This window comes from Bidens hawaiensis, unplaced genomic scaffold, assembly GCF_021521415.1.
Source record: "Bidens hawaiensis isolate Kalapana, Puna unplaced genomic scaffold, B.hawaiensis_p1.1 tig00044737_1, whole genome shotgun sequence".
In the NCBI taxonomy this organism is placed as follows: domain Eukaryota; kingdom Viridiplantae; phylum Streptophyta; class Magnoliopsida; order Asterales; family Asteraceae; genus Bidens; species Bidens hawaiensis.
This window is the reverse complement of record NW_027497948.1, coordinates 19,323-40,823: the sequence shown is the minus strand read 5'-3', so window position 1 is coordinate 40,823 and position 21,501 is coordinate 19,323. Positions and strand designations below refer to the sequence as shown.

Here is a 21,501-nt window from a genome sequence, read left to right as displayed (position 1 = left end):
CTCCATATCTTGAGAGCATGCACTACTGCTGCTAGCCTTAAATCATGCGTCGGATAAGTACTCTCATGGACTTTCAACTGTCTAGACGCATAAGCTATCACATTTCCTCGTTGCATCAACACGCAACCTAACCCACAATGCGAAGCATCAGTACAAACAACCAAATCCTCGTCACCATCGGGTAAAGAAAGGATTGGAGCTTGCGTGAGTCTCTTCTTTAACTCCTGAAAAGCCTCTTCTTGAAACTTACCCCAACTGAATACCATCGACTTTCGGGTCATACCGGTCAACGGTGCGGCTATCTTGGAGAAACCTTCGATGAATCTCCTATAGTAGCCAGCTAACCCTAGGAAGCTTCGTATATCAGTCATATTCTGTGGAGTCTTCCAATTCGTTATTGCCTCAATCTTAGCTGGTTCACAGTAATCCCTTCAGGATTGATCACGTGACCTAGAAATTGTACTTCTCGCAACCAGAACGCGCATTTCGAAAACTTAGCATACAACTTCTCTTCCTTCAGAACTTCCAATACTTCTCTCAGATGCTCAGCATGATCAGACTCGCTCTTTGAAAAAATCAATATATCGTCGATGAAGACAATAACTGACTTATCCAACATTGGCCGACACACTCTATTCATCATGTCCATAAATGATGCAGGGGCATTTATTAGACCGAATGACATCATGAGGAACTCGTAGTGTCCATACCGCGTTCGGAACGCTGTCTTAGGGATGTCTTCCGCCTTCACCTTCAATTGATGATAGCCTGACCTAAGATCTATTCGTGAAAACCAACTTGAACCTTGCAGTTGGTCGAACAGATCATCAATCCTTGGCAAAGGATATCTATTATTTACCGTAAGCTTATTCAACTCGCGATAGTCTATACACATTCTCATGCTTCCATCATTCTTCTTCACAAATAACACAGGCGCGCCCCACGGGGAAACACTTGGTCTAATAAAACCTTTGTCGAGGAGTTCTTGCAGTTGGGACATCAATTCTTTCATCTCGGACGGAGCTAGACGGTAAGGCGCTTTCGCGACGGGCTGGGCTCCTGGTACTAAATCTATCTGGAATTCTATCTCTCGCTCCGGTGGCAATCCCGGAAGATCCTCAGGGAATACTTCTGGGTAGTCGTGCACGATAGGGACATCTTTCATTTCTTTTGTCTCGGCCGTAGTGTTGGCAACATACGCCAGGTAGGCACCACGCCCTCGCCTTAACAAACTCCCGGCTTTTATCATCGAAATGACATTAAGCCCAGAACTTTCCTTATCACCATAAACTGTCACTGTACCGCCATCTAATGACGTACACCTTATCAACTTATTCTTACATGCTATACGATCTTTAACTCATACGTCAAATCCATTCCCAAACGACATCGAACTCTCTTAAGGTCAATCATAAAGAGTAGAAAAGGAACTCACGTCTCTCTAGTTCTACCTTACAATTCTTAACCATTCTCATACTCTAACGAAAGTATCTCTAGTGGTCTCTTCCATAAAGTATCAGGTGCACAACCACATTCTTCTTAACATCTTATTTCATATTTTCTAAACTATGTAGTCTCATACTTTCATTCCTTTTCAATTAGGATGCCTCGACTTTCACCCATCCTTCTCGATCATCTCTACTTTCTCGTCATTCGCTTCGTTACTCACGATCCCATCAAGTTCCTTTATGGAGTTAACTATTGCATACATACTACATGTCTTGACCCATTCTAGTTGGCTTATCTCTATTTCTTTCATGCTACTTCCATTTGGACTTCACAGTCCAGGCTACCTTTGATGCTTCGGCGAACATTGTTGGCATTGTAGTGTGAAACATTTGAGCAACTCCCTTGGCGTATATGATTACAAGTTCCAGGCGTGATCCTTCTTCTTTACTTCCTAAAGTCGAAGTCCTATTGCTTTCATATATTACTTGTCACACATTCTTCAACAGGTGTCTGGTTGGCACGTGTCTTACCACTGCATCCAGTACGACCTCTTCGCGCTCGTCCCTTTGTAAGTCATTTATCTTATATCTAAGGAAACACAAACGTTATCACTCTAGGAATTATTTAGCATATGATTCATAAGGTAAGTAGTTAATGACAATGGCCAAGTGTAATTAACTATTTGCATTACTCCTCAGGTTCTACATACTTCCCTTGATGACTTCACTTGTGCTATTTTCTACTTTTAAACAGTTAATCAATCAAACAATCAATTAATCATATCCCTACATACACATATTCTTCCTTTAACAATTAAGCTATCATCCTTACACATTATTTAACCATATACTTTACCTTTACTAAGCTTGCTTGAGTGACACATGGTTATCTTGAACTGGCATCTTCTTTATTTTCTTACTTGATTCCCATTCTCTGTTCGAGTTTAAGCATGTAGGATGCTTAAATCTCTCGAACTTTGCTCTGATACAACTTGTAAGGCCCTGTTACCGGTGCCTCACATATGGACGTTGGATTTACTCATAAACGCAGTTCATTATATCAAAGTTAATTAAAACATTTCACGAAAATAATAAAACTTAAAACATTCGTTACAATCATCCAAAATCTCATATTCTAAAACATAACGTAAATATAGTAATAAGCATCATGACCAATCTTCAGATGACAGCCTCGTCCAATCCTGCCAAGTGTCTGCCTCAAGCTAACTGTCTCAATCTATTCACCTGCGTGCATACTAAAAGTCAGCTACGCTGAGTGAGTTCTAGTTAATACAGGTAACATACAATACGTTCTTATATTACATACTTAACATTCTTTACTTTCTTTCACACATACATAGGTATACACTTCCATTCTTACTTTCATACTTTCTTTCTTTCATACATACGTAATTGTATACTTTCATTCTTTAATTCCATACTTCATACTTTATCATTCTTTACATACATACTTATACGTTTTAAAGAGCCTTTCGCCCTATAACCTCACAGATATTATTAGGGTCTGCCACCCATAAAGAGCCTCTCGCCCTATAACCTCACAGGTATTATCAGGGTCTGCCACCCTCCTTCAAAGATATTATTAGGGTCTGCCACCCTCCTTCATAGATATTATTAGGGTCTGCCACCCTCATTCATAGATATTATTTGGGGTCTGTCACCCTCCTTCACATATATTATTAGGGTCTGCCACCCTTTACCGTCAATACCTTGTTTCATACTTTTCTTTCTCTTACGAATCATTTATATATAAATATACTTTCTTACATACTCATTAACCTATAACATACATCACACATATACTTATATAGTCAATCACATCTTTAAACTATCTCCTAACAGTATATGCAATATCCGAAGATCGTTCATATACCGTCAAACAAACATTCATAACTTTCACGTAAGTCATAATAGGCATACACTTACCATTTAAGGTAAGTGTATTAACTAATCACATCGAGTATGCACACAGCCCCGAAAAACATAACAAGGAATGGGGCTAGAAACTCACCTGGATCCCGTTGCATTCGCCGTTAATTGTTATCTCCTTCTTTAATTGTGCACGGCTAACTGTTAAATATATGTATTTGTTAATTTACCGTATAATTACTTAAGTTGGTATTTTAGTTAACCAACGTATTTTCTATGCTGGGTTTGTTTGTTTAACTTAAACAAATGGGCTAACTAGCTAGATCAGGCTACTGATCACTTTAGCTTTTGGGCCTAGTTGGGCCAGGCCCACAGACCACAACACTTCCCAAGTGGCCGAGAACACTCGGTAGAGAACACATGTGATGACCGAGAACCCTTGGGTTGACCGAGAACACCGTTCCTGACCGAGAACCTATGTTCTTGGCCGAGAACACTGGTCACCGAAATCTCTAATTGAACGAGAACTCTTGGTCACCGAGAACTCTCATTGACCGAGAACTCCAATTGACCGAATACTCATGTTGACCGAGTTCTCGCATTGACCGAGAACCCATATGGAGGCTCAGGTCTGAGAACCCTTGTCTGATGCTTTCAGCACATATTTTCCTATCTTTAATTCCATTTTAGCTCAGTAACGGTTAATCGGTCCATGATTATCCTTTTAATCACCTAAACCCCAAACCTCCTTAACCGTTTTACGCTCGTTATCAACCCATCATAAAAACTTAACCCTTTTCTAATATAAAGCTTGAACCTTTATGGCTAAAACTTTCAAAACTAGATCTAGGGTTTATTTAAACGAGCCGTTCATAACCATGAGTTCGTTAAGTCCTTTTTAATCTTCAAGTTTGCAACATTTTGATTTATCTAGACCCGATCTATCAACCTAAAAATTTTCATGTAAATCCGTTCATGAAAGGTAAGCCTTTTTAACAAAAACGTACCTTTGAGGTTTTTGTATGAAATCACTCGAGATGCTCAAAACCATATCAAACGAACTCCAATTTGAGTGATTCAAGCGGCCACGGAATTGTCTCGTCCCGATCTACAAACCCATCAGCTCACCTTCACCGGTGCCGCTAGAGTCTCCGGAACGGCTGAACAGTCGCCGGAATCTTCACTTTTGAGCTGCTGTGGTTTTACTGATAATAATCGGACTTTCCGACCTCTGATCGAAGATATTTTCGGTGTAAAACTTCATTTATGTGTCAGGAATACTTGGTTAAAATTTGAGACCGATCCGACGGCTAGATCTTCGGAAATCTTTGTGTCTTTGTGGGTGTTTTTCTCAAAAACGGGAATTGGGTTAAGTGTGTGTTTTGATGGTGGAGGCTATGGTGTGGAGATGTATGAAAATGGAAAGGATTAGGGTTTTAAGAGGTATTTATACTCCCTTGAGTCCATGGACCTTATGCCCATCTTTCCTTTTTGGTACATAATTAATTCCATCTAATTAGCCTACTTGTCTTTCCATCTTTATTATTTTATTTCTCTACTAACTTAAGTAACGTTTACATCTTAAATAAATAATGTATTAATTATTTATTATTAGAAATTTTGGGATGTTACAATTATGGTAAACTGAATGATATGTGGTTTTGGTAATTGAATGTGATTTTAATCCGGTTATTCAAATGATTTTAAATTTTGGGATATTTAATGATATTAGAAAAGTTAGTCTCACCATTTTTATTATAGAAAGTAATTAATTTTGATGAATGACTATCATAAAGTAAATTAAGAAAACTATTAAATGATTATTATAAAGTAAATTATCTCTTCTTTAGTAAACATCATTTTAATAAAGAAATATAGTATATACATAGGCTTAATTAATTGTATCATATCCCGTATAATAAACATCCTTTGAAGTTAGTTTATACATTAATTTTTAATTAGTTGACTCAATTAAAAATTTCAATTTCATATCCCGTCTCTAGTAAAAATTATTTTAGTATATAGGCTTAATTAGTATACATTATTTTTTATAAAGCTAAACAAAGTTATATTCTAGGCTTAATTATTTATGTTATTGTTAACTGAGTCTAATTTTAGATGCATGGAAATTGACAATTCATAACAGTTACCAAAATTCGTTTAATTGATATGATTAATTATATTAATGGTAATAAATATCAATTACTAAATTATTCTTGTACATTACTAATTTTATGCTCTAGCTTGAAATATGGTGTAGAGTTAAACATATCAATTTTAATTAATCGTGTTTAAAACATTATATCACCTAACCTAAATAAAACACGTATTATAACAATCTTTATAAAAATGTAAATACATTAATTAATTAACAATAATAATTTATTGGTTACTTTAATTAAAACACGATAATTAAAAAATTATAATAAAGACATATTAAATTGGTCAAATGTATTAAAGATTCTATAATTTACGTGACCACCGGATTATTAACTATATAACCTATTTTTGTAAGTGGTCAAGAATTTGAATTTCAAAATGGTTCAAATAAATAAATTTTATTATTCACTTAAGGAATTTAGTTGAAATTGACATTAAATTCATAATAACTTGAAATATTTAGAAGAAACTAATATTTTTTTATTTAATGCATGAATATTGAATAATTATGAAATGAGTTTATATTAATGGGTGGTATTCAAAAAAATAAAAAGGGTTGAAAAAAATTAGTCAAATTAAGAATGATAATTATGTTTAAATATGTAAATTTTATTTAAACCTATTCAATATAAATGGTCAAATTGAGTTAAATTGTTAATTTATGCAAATTATTGTTATTTAAACCTATTCAATATAATCAAATATGTAAATGCTATTTAAACCTATTCAATATAATTGGACTTTGACCAACAACAATATAAGATTGATTATCTTACTATAAATAATTTAATGCATTATAGAATAATCAATTAATATTTCGGGATTATATAATAATCAATTAAATTACATAAATTGTGAAAGATAAATAAATACATGAATACTAACATAAATATAAATCAATATTAAACAAAAATAAAAGACATCTTATCAAACAATTCTCAATTCATGAACTTAGCTATACCAAGTTGGGGACAATAACCTGAAATGATAAAATTAAATATTAATATCACATAATAAATATATTACAAATTATGGAAGATTTGAATCATGTGAAAAAAATGTAAAATTGATGTTATAACTTACAACCGGAAAATTTGAATCGCGTTACCAGAAAAGCCAAATAGTGAAGATCTCCATTGAATCTTAAATTTTGATATATAACCTAAAAAGATTATAAGAAAAAATCATATAAATATTAATATAAATACAAACAAAAACGGAAAATTATCAGTTTAAACTTGGATTTTGATATAGAATCTAAAGATATTATAACAAAGTAATAAAAATTAAAATAAATATTATAAAACCTTACCGGGAAACGTTACCAGAAAACCGTAATAACTTCAACATATTAATTCAATCTTGGATTTTGATTTACAACCTAAAGATATTATAAAAAAATTATATAGCAATTAGAATAAAGATAAAACATTACCGGAAATCTTACCGGAAACAATAGATTCTTACCGGAAAAACGTATAACAAAATTGGCCATTACCGGAATATAGGAGACGGTTGAGGAATAAGCCGAGAGAGAGAGAGAGAGAGATTAAAATGGTTAGGGATTTGTTAGTGTAAGAATTATCGTATGAATGTTAGGTATTTATACACGAATTTGCTATTGTAATTAGAAACAAAAAATTAGGGAAACTCAATTAACTTAAAATAAGGACAAAAATTAAGGAATTAGTATTAATTATTTTTTAAAATTTCAATTGCTAAAATGTAACGTTCATAAATTAAATCTATACTATATTTAATCTAGACTATATTTAAATACGAAATTAAACTTCTTAATGTAGAAATATAAATTACTAATTCAAAAATTGAGATAATCTTTCTAGAGGTGAAAATTTCAAAAAAACAAAAAATTCATTTAGGAACAATAACACTTTTAAACCAAAAAAAGAATACAAAAATGGACGATATAAAAACAACACAAAATAAAAAACTTAGACACAAAGCTAATGGTGTTTGCTAAAGAGAGTTTGAAGGTGCAAGAATTACCGTATGAAACTTAACTATTTATACGGATTGAATTATGGTTGACCAAATTATAGAAGGAAGGTACACATAGAATTGATTAGAAACAAATAATTAGGGAATTTCAAAAATTTTAAAAATACTTAAAGTAAGAACGATAAGTAAGGAAATAGATTAATGGATTTTCAAATTTTGAATTTACTAAAATGTAATGTTCCAAATTTAGATTATTATAAATATAATATTATTTAACTTAAATTTAAATGTTGACTATATTTAAACAAACGGAAATAAACTTATTAATGTAAAAATATAAATTAGTAATTTATTTATTTATAAAAATATAATTAATCATCAATTATAACACTATATATGTAATTTATAAAATAACAATGTCTATAATATATAAAATTACAATTAACTTTTATATAATGAAGTACTGAATCATATGATTGAAAGTTATAAAAAATAATCAACATTTAATTATATATGTAATTCATATAAGGTGTGAAAAAAAAAGAAATTACTAATTTTGTTTTTATTTATTAACATTAACACAATTTTAATACAATTGAACATTGATTATCAAATCCAATATAATCAATTAGAATATTTAAAATCAGCACCATATAATTAAATCAATAATTGAAAATTTTAGAATTAATAAACAGGTCAACATTTGTATTTATAGTAATTCTTAAGAATGGTTAATAAATTCCTTAATTGTAACATCCTACTTTCAGTTATTATAATAAAAATAAATTTTGTTATTTCATAGTGGGTCGTTATCGGTTTAGATAAATAGAATACGAGTTGGGCCAGTGCTGGGTAAATGAATATGGGTTATGGACTTGGGTTAGGAAAGAAAGAAGGAAAGACCATGGGCTTAAGCCCATGATCCATAAATATATAAACCCTTAATATCCATTTAATCCTCATTCACACATATTCCATACACCACCCAAAACACACACTTAAGATTTCTCTCTAGTTCTTCCTTATCTCTATCCGAAATCAAGAAGGAAACCGAGCACCGATACGAGGTAACAATAGTTTAATATTGTATGAGCTTAACCCGTTAGATAAAGTTGCGAAACAACGAGCCGACACCGTTAAACAGTTTAAATCACGAGATCTGGGTGGAATCGGGTATAAACCGAACCTATGATGAGCTTAGGGATCACCCTAGCTCAGATCTGGATCGAACGGGGCGAAAAACGGTGAAAAACGAGTTAAGAATCGTTTTTCCGGTGAGTTCGCGTTTTACCGGCGGCTTTCCGGCAATGACGGCGCCGGAAAGGCGGCGCCGGAAAAGTAATACGAGGTTAAGGGTATGTCAGGGAATGTTCTAACATTCCCTGACCTAACCCTAGTTCGCAAACGGGAATTTAGCGAATTAAGGGTGATTCGTTAAGTAGATTCGCTGAGGAAAGATAACGAACTAGCCTTAGTTCGTGTCCTGATTCGTTAAGTAGATTCGCTGAGGAAAGATAACGAACTAGCCTTAGTTCGTGTCCTAATTCGTTAAGGAAAAGATAATGAATTAACCCCCCCCCCCCATTTCGTTATAGCCATTCGTTAAAGGAGATAACGAATTAGAAGGTCCAATTCGTTACTTGAACTGATTCGCTATGTGGACTGGTTCGTACAAGGACGGATTTGTCAGAGGTCCAGTTCGTTAGAGGGTTCAGTTCGTTACAAATGACCAGTTCGCTAAGATAAGACCCCAGCCAGGGGCTCTGCCCCTTGGACCCTGCTAGGGGCTGCCGCCCCTAGACCCCGCTGCCAGGGGCGCTGCCCCCGGACCCTCGTTCGTTGTGGGTTATATAAAGATAGATATACAACATGAGTAGTAGTAGTTAATTGATACATGTAAATATTATACAGTTAGCCGTGCACAGCTCAAGAAGGGAATAACGATTAACGGAGAGCGTAACAGGATTTAGGTGAGTTTCTAGCCCCATTTATGTGTTATGTTTTCGGGGCTGTGTGCATACTCAATATGTTTGTTAATACGCTTATCCTAAGAGATAAGTGTATGTCTTATGTGAATAATGTGAAATGTATGAATGATTGCTTGATGGTACGTGAACGATCTTCGGATATTGCACGTACTGTCGGGTTGTAACGCTATGTATGAGGTAAGTATGATATGTATGCTTATATATGAACGTGATAAAGCTAATAAAAGAAGGAAATGATGGCTGTATGGTTGTATGGTTACGAAAAGGGTACCGAGCCCTAATAATGCTCGAGTTATGATGTATGGTTGTATGGTAACGAAGAGGGAATCGAACCCTACTAATATTCGAGAACTAGGGAACCGAACCCTACTAATATTCGAGGAAAGAGGGTACCGAGCCCTAATAATACTCGAGGAAGGAGGGTACCGAGCCCTAATAATACTCGAGGAAGGAGGGTACCGAGCCCTAATAATACTCGAGGAATGTAGGGCGTAATGCTCTTTATAACGTAAGATATGAAAGTAAGTTAATACAAAAGAAAGTATGAAAGTATGAATGAAAGAATATAAGTTTATGTGTATTGTATAATGTATGATTAACTAGAACTCACTCAGCGTAGCTGACTTTTAGTATGCACGCAGGTGAGTAGGATGAGGCAGCTCGCTTGAGGAGACACGTGGCATTGAATAAGAGGCTGGCATCGGAAGACTCAAGACGTTTAAGTTTAATGTTTTGTTTATTTTGAAAGACAAGATGACGTTTTAAGACAAGATGTGTTTTGTTATGAAATGTTTTATGAAAGCTTTTATATTCCGCGAATGTTTTAATTGACTCTGATATTTAGAACTGCGTTTATGAGTAAATCCAACAGGAAAATAGGGCTACCGGTAACGGGGCCTTACATTAATCAATAGTCATTAATAATTTAAAAATTGTAATTAATATTAATATATTTGGTTGCAATTTTATATTTCCGTAAAATCTATTAATTCTAATTATATATTTATGTAAAATTTTTGTAAAATAATGATTAGTTAACCGATTGACTGATCATCCGTAATTATAGTAAAAATTAATGATGCTAAATCATATACTTAATCAAATAATCAAATAAGCTACAATAATTAATTAAATTTAGAAATTCCGTAATTATACAATTTCCTTAACCAATTTCGTTAACCAAAGGGGTGATTCTTTCCTAAATTTTACGATAATGGTACAAACCAGTCAATTTGATAAATTTTTTAAATATAATAGTAGAACCAATTATACTAAAGTTAAATTAATATTCTCTCTATATTGAATCCTATTGATAAAATATATATTAATTATCTAAATTATATATTATATTTTATCTAAAACCCATTAAACCTGCTGAGAAGAAACAAAGGGTGTGAATAAAATCAATCATCAATCAAAAATAATAACATAAAATTAGTTTCAAAACATATTTGTACTTATAGTATACATAATAAATAAATCGTAATTAATTATTAATTATAATTATTAAGTAGAAACATAATTAAAAAAGATTCAAAATTCAAATTCAAAATTAAACATTAAATGAAAGATGAAAGAGAATACCTTAAGAGAATTGATTAATCTTATTTTAATGTATTATTGATTTATTTAATTAAGATGAAAAATGGAGAAGCTATTGATATACATGGAAACTCTAGTGAACAACCAATAGGAAGGGGGAATTTTGACATAAAGCCTATTGCTTTAATAGTATAGTTAGATTATTGAGTGAACTACGGTTTTCGTCCCTATGATTTGTCGAAATCTGCGGTTTTAGTCTAATAGTTTTCCCTTATCTCTCTCATAGTAACTACATTTCTGTTTTTAATATTTCATTTTTAATTTTTAATAATTCCATCATAATTTAAAAGAATTAATACCATCATAAATATGTTAATTTGTTTAATATAAAATGTATTGCATTAGTTATTAATATTAGATTTTTATAAGTAATCAATATGAAACGAGTGAGTTTCTTTAACCGATTAAAGTATCAAACATTATTCATGTCAAAACAGTTTAAGATTATAATGAGTTTTGGTCCACGAGTTGGTTTAAAAAAGTTATCATTTACAACTAAGTTTTGATATAGAAAAGAACAAAGAAATAATTTATGATTTATAAATATTCTAACAACTTTTTATTTCCAAATTACGTACTGCGTAATTTTATACTGTATAATATATTTTTATATATATAATACATTTTTTTTTGGGTTGTATTTCACATTATATTATTATTTTAAAAATTAGCTATACTAACCTAGTGTTAATAATAAAATCAAAACTGGTAAACGCATAGCATTTAGAAGTTGAAAAGGCAAAACTGAACAACGAAAGGTCGTTGAGTAAGTGATCGAACACCATTTTCTTTTCATGTTCATTCGAAACGTAACCCTATATTCTCTTCTATTCTACCATCACTGATTTGCTAAATTTAATAATTTAAGTTGCTAATTATTATTTATACTCTAAAACCATAGAATTAGTTGGATATACATTGTTTGTGTTGTTTTCGTTGATTTGCTAGCAGCTGATATCTGTGCCTAAATATTATTAGATGCTTATTTTAAAATTACATGTTAAACACTTTTTGACAGATAGGTAAGTTGAATCATTCTAGGCTACATATACTTGTGTGCTTTTATGATAATGAGTGCGGTTGGGTTTGATATTGGGACCGAGAGCTGTGTTATTGCTGCCGAGAGCCATGGTGGAATTGATGTACTCATGAATTATGGATTGAAGCGCGAGACGCCCGCCGTGATCTCATTTGGTGAAAGCCAAAGGTTTTTCGGTTCTGCAGCGGTCAACAACAATCCAGAATCAACTATTTCTCATGTTAAGAGGTTGATTGGCAGGAAGTACACGGAACCGAGTGTGCAAAATGATATTTGGTTGCTTCCTTTTAAGACTAGCGAGGGCCCATCCGGTGGCGTTTTGATTCATTTGCAGTACTTGAACAAAACATGGTCCTTCACACCGGTTGATATTTTGGGGATGTTGTTTGCACATTTGAAGCAAATAGCCGAGATTAACCTCAGATCTCCTGTTAAAGACTGTGTGATTGGGATTCCTTCGTATTTCACAGACCTTCAAAGGCGCGAGTACCTTAATGCTGCATTGATTGCTGGTTTAAAACCTTTGAGGCTGATTCATGAATGTACTGCCATTGCATTAGGTTATGGTGTGGGCAAGACCGACTTCCCGAGATACGGACCGACTCATGTTATGTTTGTAGACATCGGGCACTGTGACACTCAGGTGTCGTTTGTGGCTTTTGAATCAGGGAAAATGAAAGTATTGTCACATTCTTTTGATGAAAATTTGGGAGGTCGAGATTTTGATGACGTTTTGGTTAAACATTTTGCCGAAAAGTTTAAACAAGAATACAGTCTTGATATTTACTCGAGTAATGATTCTTTTATGAGACTTATGGCATCATGCGAGAAGTTAAAGAAAGATCTAAGTGCGAATGTGGAAGCGCGGTTTACTATTAAGTGTCTAGTTGATGATATAGATGTGAACGGGTTTATAACGAGGGATGAGTTTGAAGTATTGTCATTGGAGTTGCTAGAAAGGATAACTGTTCCTTGTATTAATGCTGTAAAGGAGTCTGGCATAAGTGTTGATAAGATATATGCTGTTGAGCTTTCGGGTTATGGATCTCACGTACCGGCTATTTCTAAGAAGTTAACTTCCATTTTATGGAAAGAACCGAAGAGAATACCGAATGTTAGTGAATGTGTTGCTAGAGGATGTGCTATTCAATGTGCAATGCTTAACCAGACTCACCAGTTTAAAGATTATAAGGTTCGTTATCTGCATCCTTCTGTTACGAGTACTTTTGTATTGATTATGTTTTAAAATAATTCATGTTATTGATGCAGGTTCAGGATTTATTTCCTTACTCGTTAGGATTCCTAGTAGTTGAAGGTGTAAACAAAACACAGCAAGATGTTACCCTTTTTCCCAAAGGCAGCTCATTTCCAAGTGATCGCGTGATTCAATATCCTGGAACCCCACAAGGCATTGACGTCTTTTACACCAACAAGATGGACTTTCCGGCTGAAGTTGGTCGATTCATGGTAAGTATCGCATAAGCTTGTGCTTAACTGCTTATGAATGTCATTTGACTCATATCCATAATTATCAAATGCGATAAGCGATCGAAAGCGTTGAGGCTGGGTCTAGCGCCCAGGCGATAAGCGCAAAAAAAGCGCCCGATTTAAAAAAAAAGCACACATTAAAAAAACAAAATGTTTAACTTAAATAGAACATCTTATGAAGAACAAATACATTCATTCTTCAAAATAGTTTATAAAAACAACCAAAAACCAAAAAGTGCATAGTAAATAAAGAAATCCGAAATTAGGGAACTAAGAACAAAAGTAACCTGTAATTTTTAATTTCTTGATGATTTTGTGTGATATAATATGACCCCTTAAATAGTGGAGTGTTAGGGGACTCCTAGAGAATAGAAACAAATAATTAAAGAGAATTTATTACGCATGGGAGGTTTGGGAAAATAAGACTGCGCATTAAATATCTGTTGCATGCTAGTCGCACTTAATGCGCCTGGCGCTTTAAATGCGCTTAAGCTCAAAAAGCGTGCACTTTTAATAACTATGCTCATATCATACTTTGCCCATTTGTATTCATCTAACTTATAAAAATTTTATAATTTCCTTTTAGATTGATCTACCTTTCATCGTACAAAAGGCGAAGGTCGAATTTAGAGTGAAACTTAACGTCCATGGGGTATTTGAAATAGAATCTGTGTCAGTAAGTATTGCTTGTTGTTACTAAAAAAATGGATTAAAACGTTATGATATTAATCTCAGTTTTGTTTGTCACTTCAGCTTATTGAAGATGCAGGCCCTGCACCTAGGAGTTTTTTTTCTCCCGCCGAGAAGATTTTGGCAAATAATATTCAAATATCTGACAATTTGTATGTGTCAACTACAAAAGAAGAGCTTTCTGAAGCTCAAAAGAGAGAACAGATGCTTGCGGAACAAGATATAGAGGCTGAGCAAGCTAAAACCACAGAGGATTATGTCTGCAACACTCGTAACAAGGTACGCCCTTCATTATGATAATTAAGTAATATCTTGCTTCTGATTAAGCTTTCATTTGTGTTGAAAATCTAGAAAGGTGTCTAGAACTAGGGGTGTAAGCAGGCCGAATTGAGCTTGAGCTCGTTTATTATTTATTAATTATTTTATATGCATTTATATTGAATTATATATGTGTATATATATATACTTTAATTGTAGTTATATATAACTAAGGGTTTCGCGGTTCGCCAAGGCAAGCCCGAGCCTTGTTTAGGCTCAAGCTCAACTCGTTTAGAGTCTATTTCTAAAGTTCAAGCTCGGCTCATGAGTAGTTTTTAAGCTCGAGCTTCTAATTATCTTATTTATATAGTTTCATAATTTGTTACATATATATTTTTAGTTATAAACTTTATATATAATATAATACATTGTTTAGTGATTTTTCATAATTGTATATATGATAATTATTATATAAAATAAAAGGCTTTTTTAGGCTCGCGAGCCGGCTTGAGCTCCATATGAGAAGCTCGTGCTCGAGCTAGTTCACTAAAGAACCTCAATTTGATTCGAGTTTTTAGCGAGCCCATCTCATGAGTGGCTCGGATCACCTATATATAACATAAAGTATATTATTTAGTTATTATTTAATCATAATTTCATATATAAGAATTAATATATAAATATATATAATAAAAGTTATATAATTAATAGTCTCGTTTAGGATTGCGAGCCAGCTCGAGCTCGATAAATGAAGCTCGGGCTCTGGCTAATTTATTAAACAAGCTTTTTTTTTGGCCCGAGCTCGTTTAAGCTTAGTTCAACTCGAGCTTTTGGCTAGTCCATCTCAAGCGGCTGTGCTCGTTCACACCTCTACATGGTATATCCTAATGTACACTACACATATCTTTATCTAAGAGAATTCATGCATTTTATCTCTTTGTTTATGTAGCTTTTAGATTCTATAGAAATTGAAAACTTGGATCCAAATGCTAGAGCACAAGCGACAAAACGTCTGCTAACTTGTATTGCAGATTACCGTTCGATTGCTGATTCACTGCCTCCCAGCTTGAAAAAGGAGGTATATTATAATGCTCTTGTTCATGTTTTAGTACTTTGATGTATGGAAACAGAAACTAAATTGTGATTAAACTTTAGGTCAACAATGAATGTAGTAAAACTGAGCAGTGGTTGAGTGATCACTCTCCTCAATATCATTTACCTCCTAATAACTTTGACCTCTTGCTCTGGCCAGAATTTATTAAATTCTCAGTGGAATCTTTAGAGAGGTTAGTTTTACATTTTTGAGGATGATGATTGGCATAGTTTTCACCTTACCTGTTATTAATGATGCACACGATTATTTTCGTTAGGAGGTGCGAACGCATCGTGGGATCCCAAATGGACAAAAGCAAGGGCATGCAGGTTGATTAATGATGTAACCGGCAAAGGTCCAAACCTCATAAAAGTTATACCGTTTAAGACGCACACGTTTCTTGATTCGAAACATGAAGATTAAGAATGACAAGAAATGGTACCTTGCATCAATGTCATTGTTTTAGAAGTGTTGTCACTAAAGTCTAACTTAACATTTGATTTAAACTAGATGGGATCATCCATTCCAACCACATATAATCTTTTGCTTTAATCACACAAGTTATGTATATAGGCCTCATCTTATGAAAATTTAAGGGATACATCGACTTTTGGTATTGTATTATCTGTTTTATTATTATGTTTCTTGATGTGACAACTACCACTTTTAAGTTCGACACTATTATGTGAAAGTGAAAAGTTATTCCGGTTATTTGATTATTTGTTTATAATAATATTTTAATGATTTCGTAGTTAAGATGCTCTAGGAATACAGATTTATAATAGTATGACTATACACTCGAACATCGGTCTGAGAAGCATGTATACAATAAAAACAATAAAAATATTAAATAGAGTTCTAAATATTCAAGTATGTATACAATAAAAATACAAACTCAAAATTAATATGACAAAATCACTTTCCAACACTGTGAGAACTATTAAACGTATATAAATTATTGTATTAAAGTTATAAAACCACTAGTAGTTTTACTTACCATGTTATTTTCTAAAACTTGAGTGAACTCTTGTCTTTTTTATTTAAAAGCTCATTCATATAAGTTTATATTTTATACTTTTTAAAGTTTTCACTCACTCGTACTATATTTTAGAGAAAATTATGATTTGTGCTCCGCTGAATGGGTGGGTATTATATAGATCTCATTTTCAATTCGTGTGTTCTAAGTCACTGGACTTTTCAGGCGAGCACACTTTAACTCTTGTCGTTAGTTTTCCGTTCAACAGTCTGTTTTTGATGAACAACTCGTACTCTGTGCTAACGAGAATTTCCACATGTGGCCCTCTGGCTTAATTTCCCTCAAAGATTTAAATTAACTGGGATTTTTTTTTAATTTAACCCTCAAAGCTATGGAAAATTCAGTTTTGGACCCTGAAATTTTTTGTTAAACTTATAAAAAATTCATCTTTTATAAATTTTAACAAAATAACATCCAAATTTCAACCTGAACCTTAAAAAAGTTGTATATTATTTTCAAAGTTTTCAATCGAACGGGCTTGAAACTTCAACCCCAAATTAGTTTTTTTTCACACGTTTCAACTGCATAACATCCAAACTTCAACATAAAACTTAAGAAAACTTGGTATTTTTTCAAAGTTTTCAACCAAAACGGGCCCGAACTTCAACCGGAAACTAGATTTTCTACACTTTTCAACCGAATAACATTGAAACTTCAACCCAAAACTTAAAAAACTTGTTTTTTTTCAAAGTTTTCAACATAACTGGGCCCGAAAGTTCAACCCGAAAATTAAAAAAATGGTTGATTTTTTTCAAAGTTTTCAATCAAATGGGTCCGAAACTTCATTCCGAATATCGAAAGTGTAACACCCCGTAACCGCAGCGGAAACGTGAACGGGATGCAACAGACACCTCTGATATCAACCACATTGTTTATAAAGAAAACTGAATACATTAATATACTTCAAATTACATTATCTCATATTTCATTACCGTCTAGGTGATACACACATCATACAATACGATACATAACTCTATTTAATATCATGTATCATAACATCCTGTACGCAAATCTTACACACATCAAGCACTTAGCACGTAAGCAATCACTTCATCTTATTCGTACCTGAAAAGCATGTGAGAAACCGGGTCAACTACGAATAGTTGGTGAGTTTCACAATTTGAGTAAACCATGATAAATCCATATCATAATATAATATTATCGATGTAATTATGCTGAGCCCACAAGTGAAACCTCTGACTATCCACACACAACCCCCGTGGCATACTCCGCCCACGGACCTGCCCCAAACCGCTATGTCTAACATTACATAGCAAAATATATATAACAACAAAATAGACATGTGCAACTGGCTGGGAAACATCAGCAAATCCATGCCGGACCAGTTGAGTTTGTCAGACCAATAGTACTATCCACACTCTACCGGCTTTCAGTTAATCACTCGTGTTCCGGGGCCTTAGAATGTTAGCAACTCAGACAATTACCATCTTAGTACATTTCCGTACGATTCCCGTACAATAAAATATATATAAATCCACGCAAATCCATGCGTTCAGTATGTACTTAAACATTTCAGGAGTAACATGCTTCCGCCCCGGGAAAATATTTAAAAACAATTCAGGAAAAAGGGGCTCGTGAAACTCACCTTAGCACATGCAAGCAGGTAACAACAGTCATTATCAGTTAACATGTCCAATCTGTAATATGATCCCTATGATCGTTACTATACAATTACTATTAATATAACTTTAACCGTGTTAACCGGTACATCTAGGGACACTGTTAACCCAGTACTGTAACCATTCCGGGGGCAATGTTAACCCAGAAACACTTCTCCGGACTCGGATTGTGATATCGTTTAGAGTTCACTAGTCAAAATCACTATTAGTCGTTTTTCCCGTTTTGCGTGCCTAGCACGGTTATCCGTTTTTACGTTTCAAAAATGAGTTTGGTCACACACGACCCGAAAATAGTTGTTGACTGATAATTTAATTAAAGTTGTGAATTTAGAGCTCGGTTTAGACGCCCCGATTGGCCGCGGGACCCGTTTCCGTCTTTAGTGCACCGGAAGTTGTTAAATCGTTTAAAATTACCCAAATCATCCGAATTATTTTCGGATGATTTATTTTTACTTGTTTAACTCAGTTATATGAAAATAGTTCATTTTTAGGGTTTTTATACACCAGTCAGTTCGTCTACCCGAACTTTGCTGGTTTACGCGTTTTATATTATAAAAGTTCACTTTTATTCCAAATATATATCCGTTCATCCTCGGATCTTGAGATTTTGCAAAATAACATTTTGACAGTGGGGAAGTTTATAAAAATATTTCCAGAATTAATTTTTATATTTAAAATTTATTTATCTATTTTTTAAACACCATTTAAACACTAAATATGTCGTAAATACCAAACGAACTTAGAAAAATCCCAAATTTTTCCTGGATGACCCCTGCCATCTCCATAGTCCCCTGTAATTTTTCCAGAACTAAAATCTCTTTTTACATGCCATTTTCACTAAAACCGAGCTAGAAAACCCTAGAACTCGTTTAACAGAAAAGCCTAGTTAGACTTCTCCAACGGACCTAAATTTTTGTGTGTGACTTTCACATGTTATAAAAAGCTTATCTGGAATTTTCCAGAATTTTTCATGATATTTAACTATTTTTCATCATTTTTAGCCAAAACCGAGCATTAAATTCACCAAATATTCATCCTTTTCCAAAAATTACCAAAAATTCACAGAACTCATATTTTCATATATCTAACACCTCTGTAAAATTTCATGACCTAACTCTAAACATATCACAATCTGTCCAAATCACAAACATCGTACAAAAACCGAACTACCTTGTGTTTCTAGCTCCAAATCGCAAGGATCTCGCTTTCTAGCCTTTGTTACCAACTAGATGCAACACCTACAAGCACAATAACACCACACCAAGCAAGTTACACCCACAATCAAGCCATTTCTTTCATGGTTTCGGTTATGATTTAAAAACAAAGATTTAACCGTAAAAATTCGTTTTTGGTTCGTTTAACTCCTTTCTTGGACCAAGATCCCTTGTATAACCCGTATACATCACTTGATCATGCAAGAATCGGTTTTCATCTTTGAAACCTCATTTTTTTGCAAATAAACTCAAGAAAGGAAGGTGAAAACGTACATAACTCGATCTTTACCTCGTTGTTCTTGCTACAATTCTCGGTTTTTAGTTCATACTTTGGAGAGGAGATGAAGATTGTTGAATGTTTGTGTTTAAAAAAATAACAAAGTAATGGGGTTAAACCCCTTAGGCCGATCGGAAATCAATGGGGGGTGGGGTGGGACCCACCTCTCCATTTCTAGCCACATATTTGGATTCTCGAAATCCGGATAATGTTTTGGATAATCTGGTTCAGTTCATTTTTCGGTTAAATGTTTAATTTGGCTTAAAACGAGGCTAAAACGGTCGTTTTTCGGCTTAAAATGAAATTTATATAAAACCGATTTAAAAACTTTAAAAACTTAAACCATGACTTTCATTAACTTAACACATCATATTATTAATAATTACGCATCTTTTTCGGCTTGATCGATCGTCTCTTGCTTGGTTTGGTATTAAAGGTTTCGTTTAACGTACCGTCGTACCATTAAATCGAAATTCTTTTTCTGTGCCGTACTTTACTTATCCCGAAGCATTAATGCTTAGTAAAATCACTAAATATTATAGATATCGTCTATAATTGAACCCTCGATTCATTCGGGTTTCAATAACTATCGATCGATTAATCGCATATTCAATACGATGAATTATATATTCACGTACAATCAATACAGTGAACCATGTATTCTCGTATAATTACTATGGTAATTCATGTACCCGGCATTAAATATAACGTAACTATTGTCTACCGGTTAGGGCATATCTGGTTTCGTCGGAATCGTTACAGAAAGTTCAACCCGAAACTTAATAGAAGTTGTTTTTGTTTTCCAAATTTTTCAACCAAACGGGCCCGAAACTTCAATCCGAACACCGAAACTTCAACCCGGAACTTACAAAAAGTTATTTTTTTTCCAAGTTTTCAATCAACGGACCCGAAACTTAAAAAATGATATTTTTACAAAGTTCTCAGCCAAACGGGCCCAAAACTTCAATCAGAACACCGGAACTTTGATAGAGTCTAGAATCTGGACTCAAGCAAAAGATTCGATTACTTAGATAAAAGACCCAATTCGAGAAGGGTTAGTCTCTATATTACAATTACAATAGAACTTGATATATTTTAGATAACTTAGACTCCTTGAAATAGAATAGACCTAGCTTTATTTATACTAAAAAGGTCATAAGGAGTTTCTCCACTAAATACGCCTCTTGACGTTGACTCCCCTAATTCAGCCCTTGACTCCCCTAATTAAGCGACTTTGACTCCTTATGGATGACTTTGGCTAGGTCCAATAAATAGCTTTGACTTTGACCCGACCCTTCTTGTGTGATGGGTCCGTATCAATACTTCCCTCCCGCAGAAACGACTTGTCCCCAAGTCGAGTCGAAAAGGATTGAGGAGGTTTTTGTAGACCAGGATCAAAAACCTTGAATGATGACACCACCAATGGAGCTGAATTTGGTAGCCAAGCATTTGGTGGTAAATGAGATGTCATGAGCTGCTTGAAGGTAACTAAAACCATTGCCCTCGCTGCTGTCATTTGTAACTTATGAGTTTGGCCGTTAATAGAAAACACCTTCCAATTTGCTTGTATTGGAAAGCACCCACTCTCGATCTCCATGTTGTTCAACGTACCCTGAAACTTCATTGTTGTGTTTGTTTCACAAAAGAGTGCATGTAGGCTGATTTCAGGGATGTCTTCATGGTGATTGATGGGTTCGTCACCTTTTTCAACAATCTGAT

The 21,501-nt window shown here is 33.8% G+C and overlaps 1 protein-coding gene across 1 annotated transcript; it reads left to right on the top strand.

The window, feature by feature from the left end:
- Window positions 1-12,070: 12,070 nt before the first annotated feature.
- LOC143595153 (heat shock 70 kDa protein 16-like) lies at window positions 12,071-16,020 on the top strand. Its single transcript, XM_077074260.1, has 7 exons — window positions 12,071-13,278; window positions 13,356-13,553; window positions 14,161-14,250; window positions 14,328-14,543; window positions 15,472-15,600; window positions 15,678-15,808; window positions 15,893-16,020. The coding sequence occupies exons 1-7, from the start codon at window positions 12,112-12,114 to the stop codon at window positions 15,951-15,953; spliced, it is 1,992 nt and encodes a 663-aa protein (XP_076930375.1). The 5' UTR covers window positions 12,071-12,111; the 3' UTR covers window positions 15,954-16,020.
- The last annotated feature ends 5,481 nt before the right edge of the window (window positions 16,021-21,501 follow it).

Bases quoted from the DNA above. Each gene is read 5' to 3' on its own strand.
- LOC143595153 (XM_077074260.1), top strand. From the start codon at position 12,112: ATGATAATGAGTGCGGTTGGGTTTGATATTGGGACCGAGAGCTGTGTT. The intron at 13,554-14,160 runs GTAAGTATCGCA...ATTTCCTTTTAG, and splicing joins CTGAAGTTGGTCGATTCATG to ATTGATCTACCTTTCATCGT. The intron at 14,544-15,471 runs GTACGCCCTTCA...TTGTTTATGTAG, and splicing joins TCTGCAACACTCGTAACAAG to CTTTTAGATTCTATAGAAAT.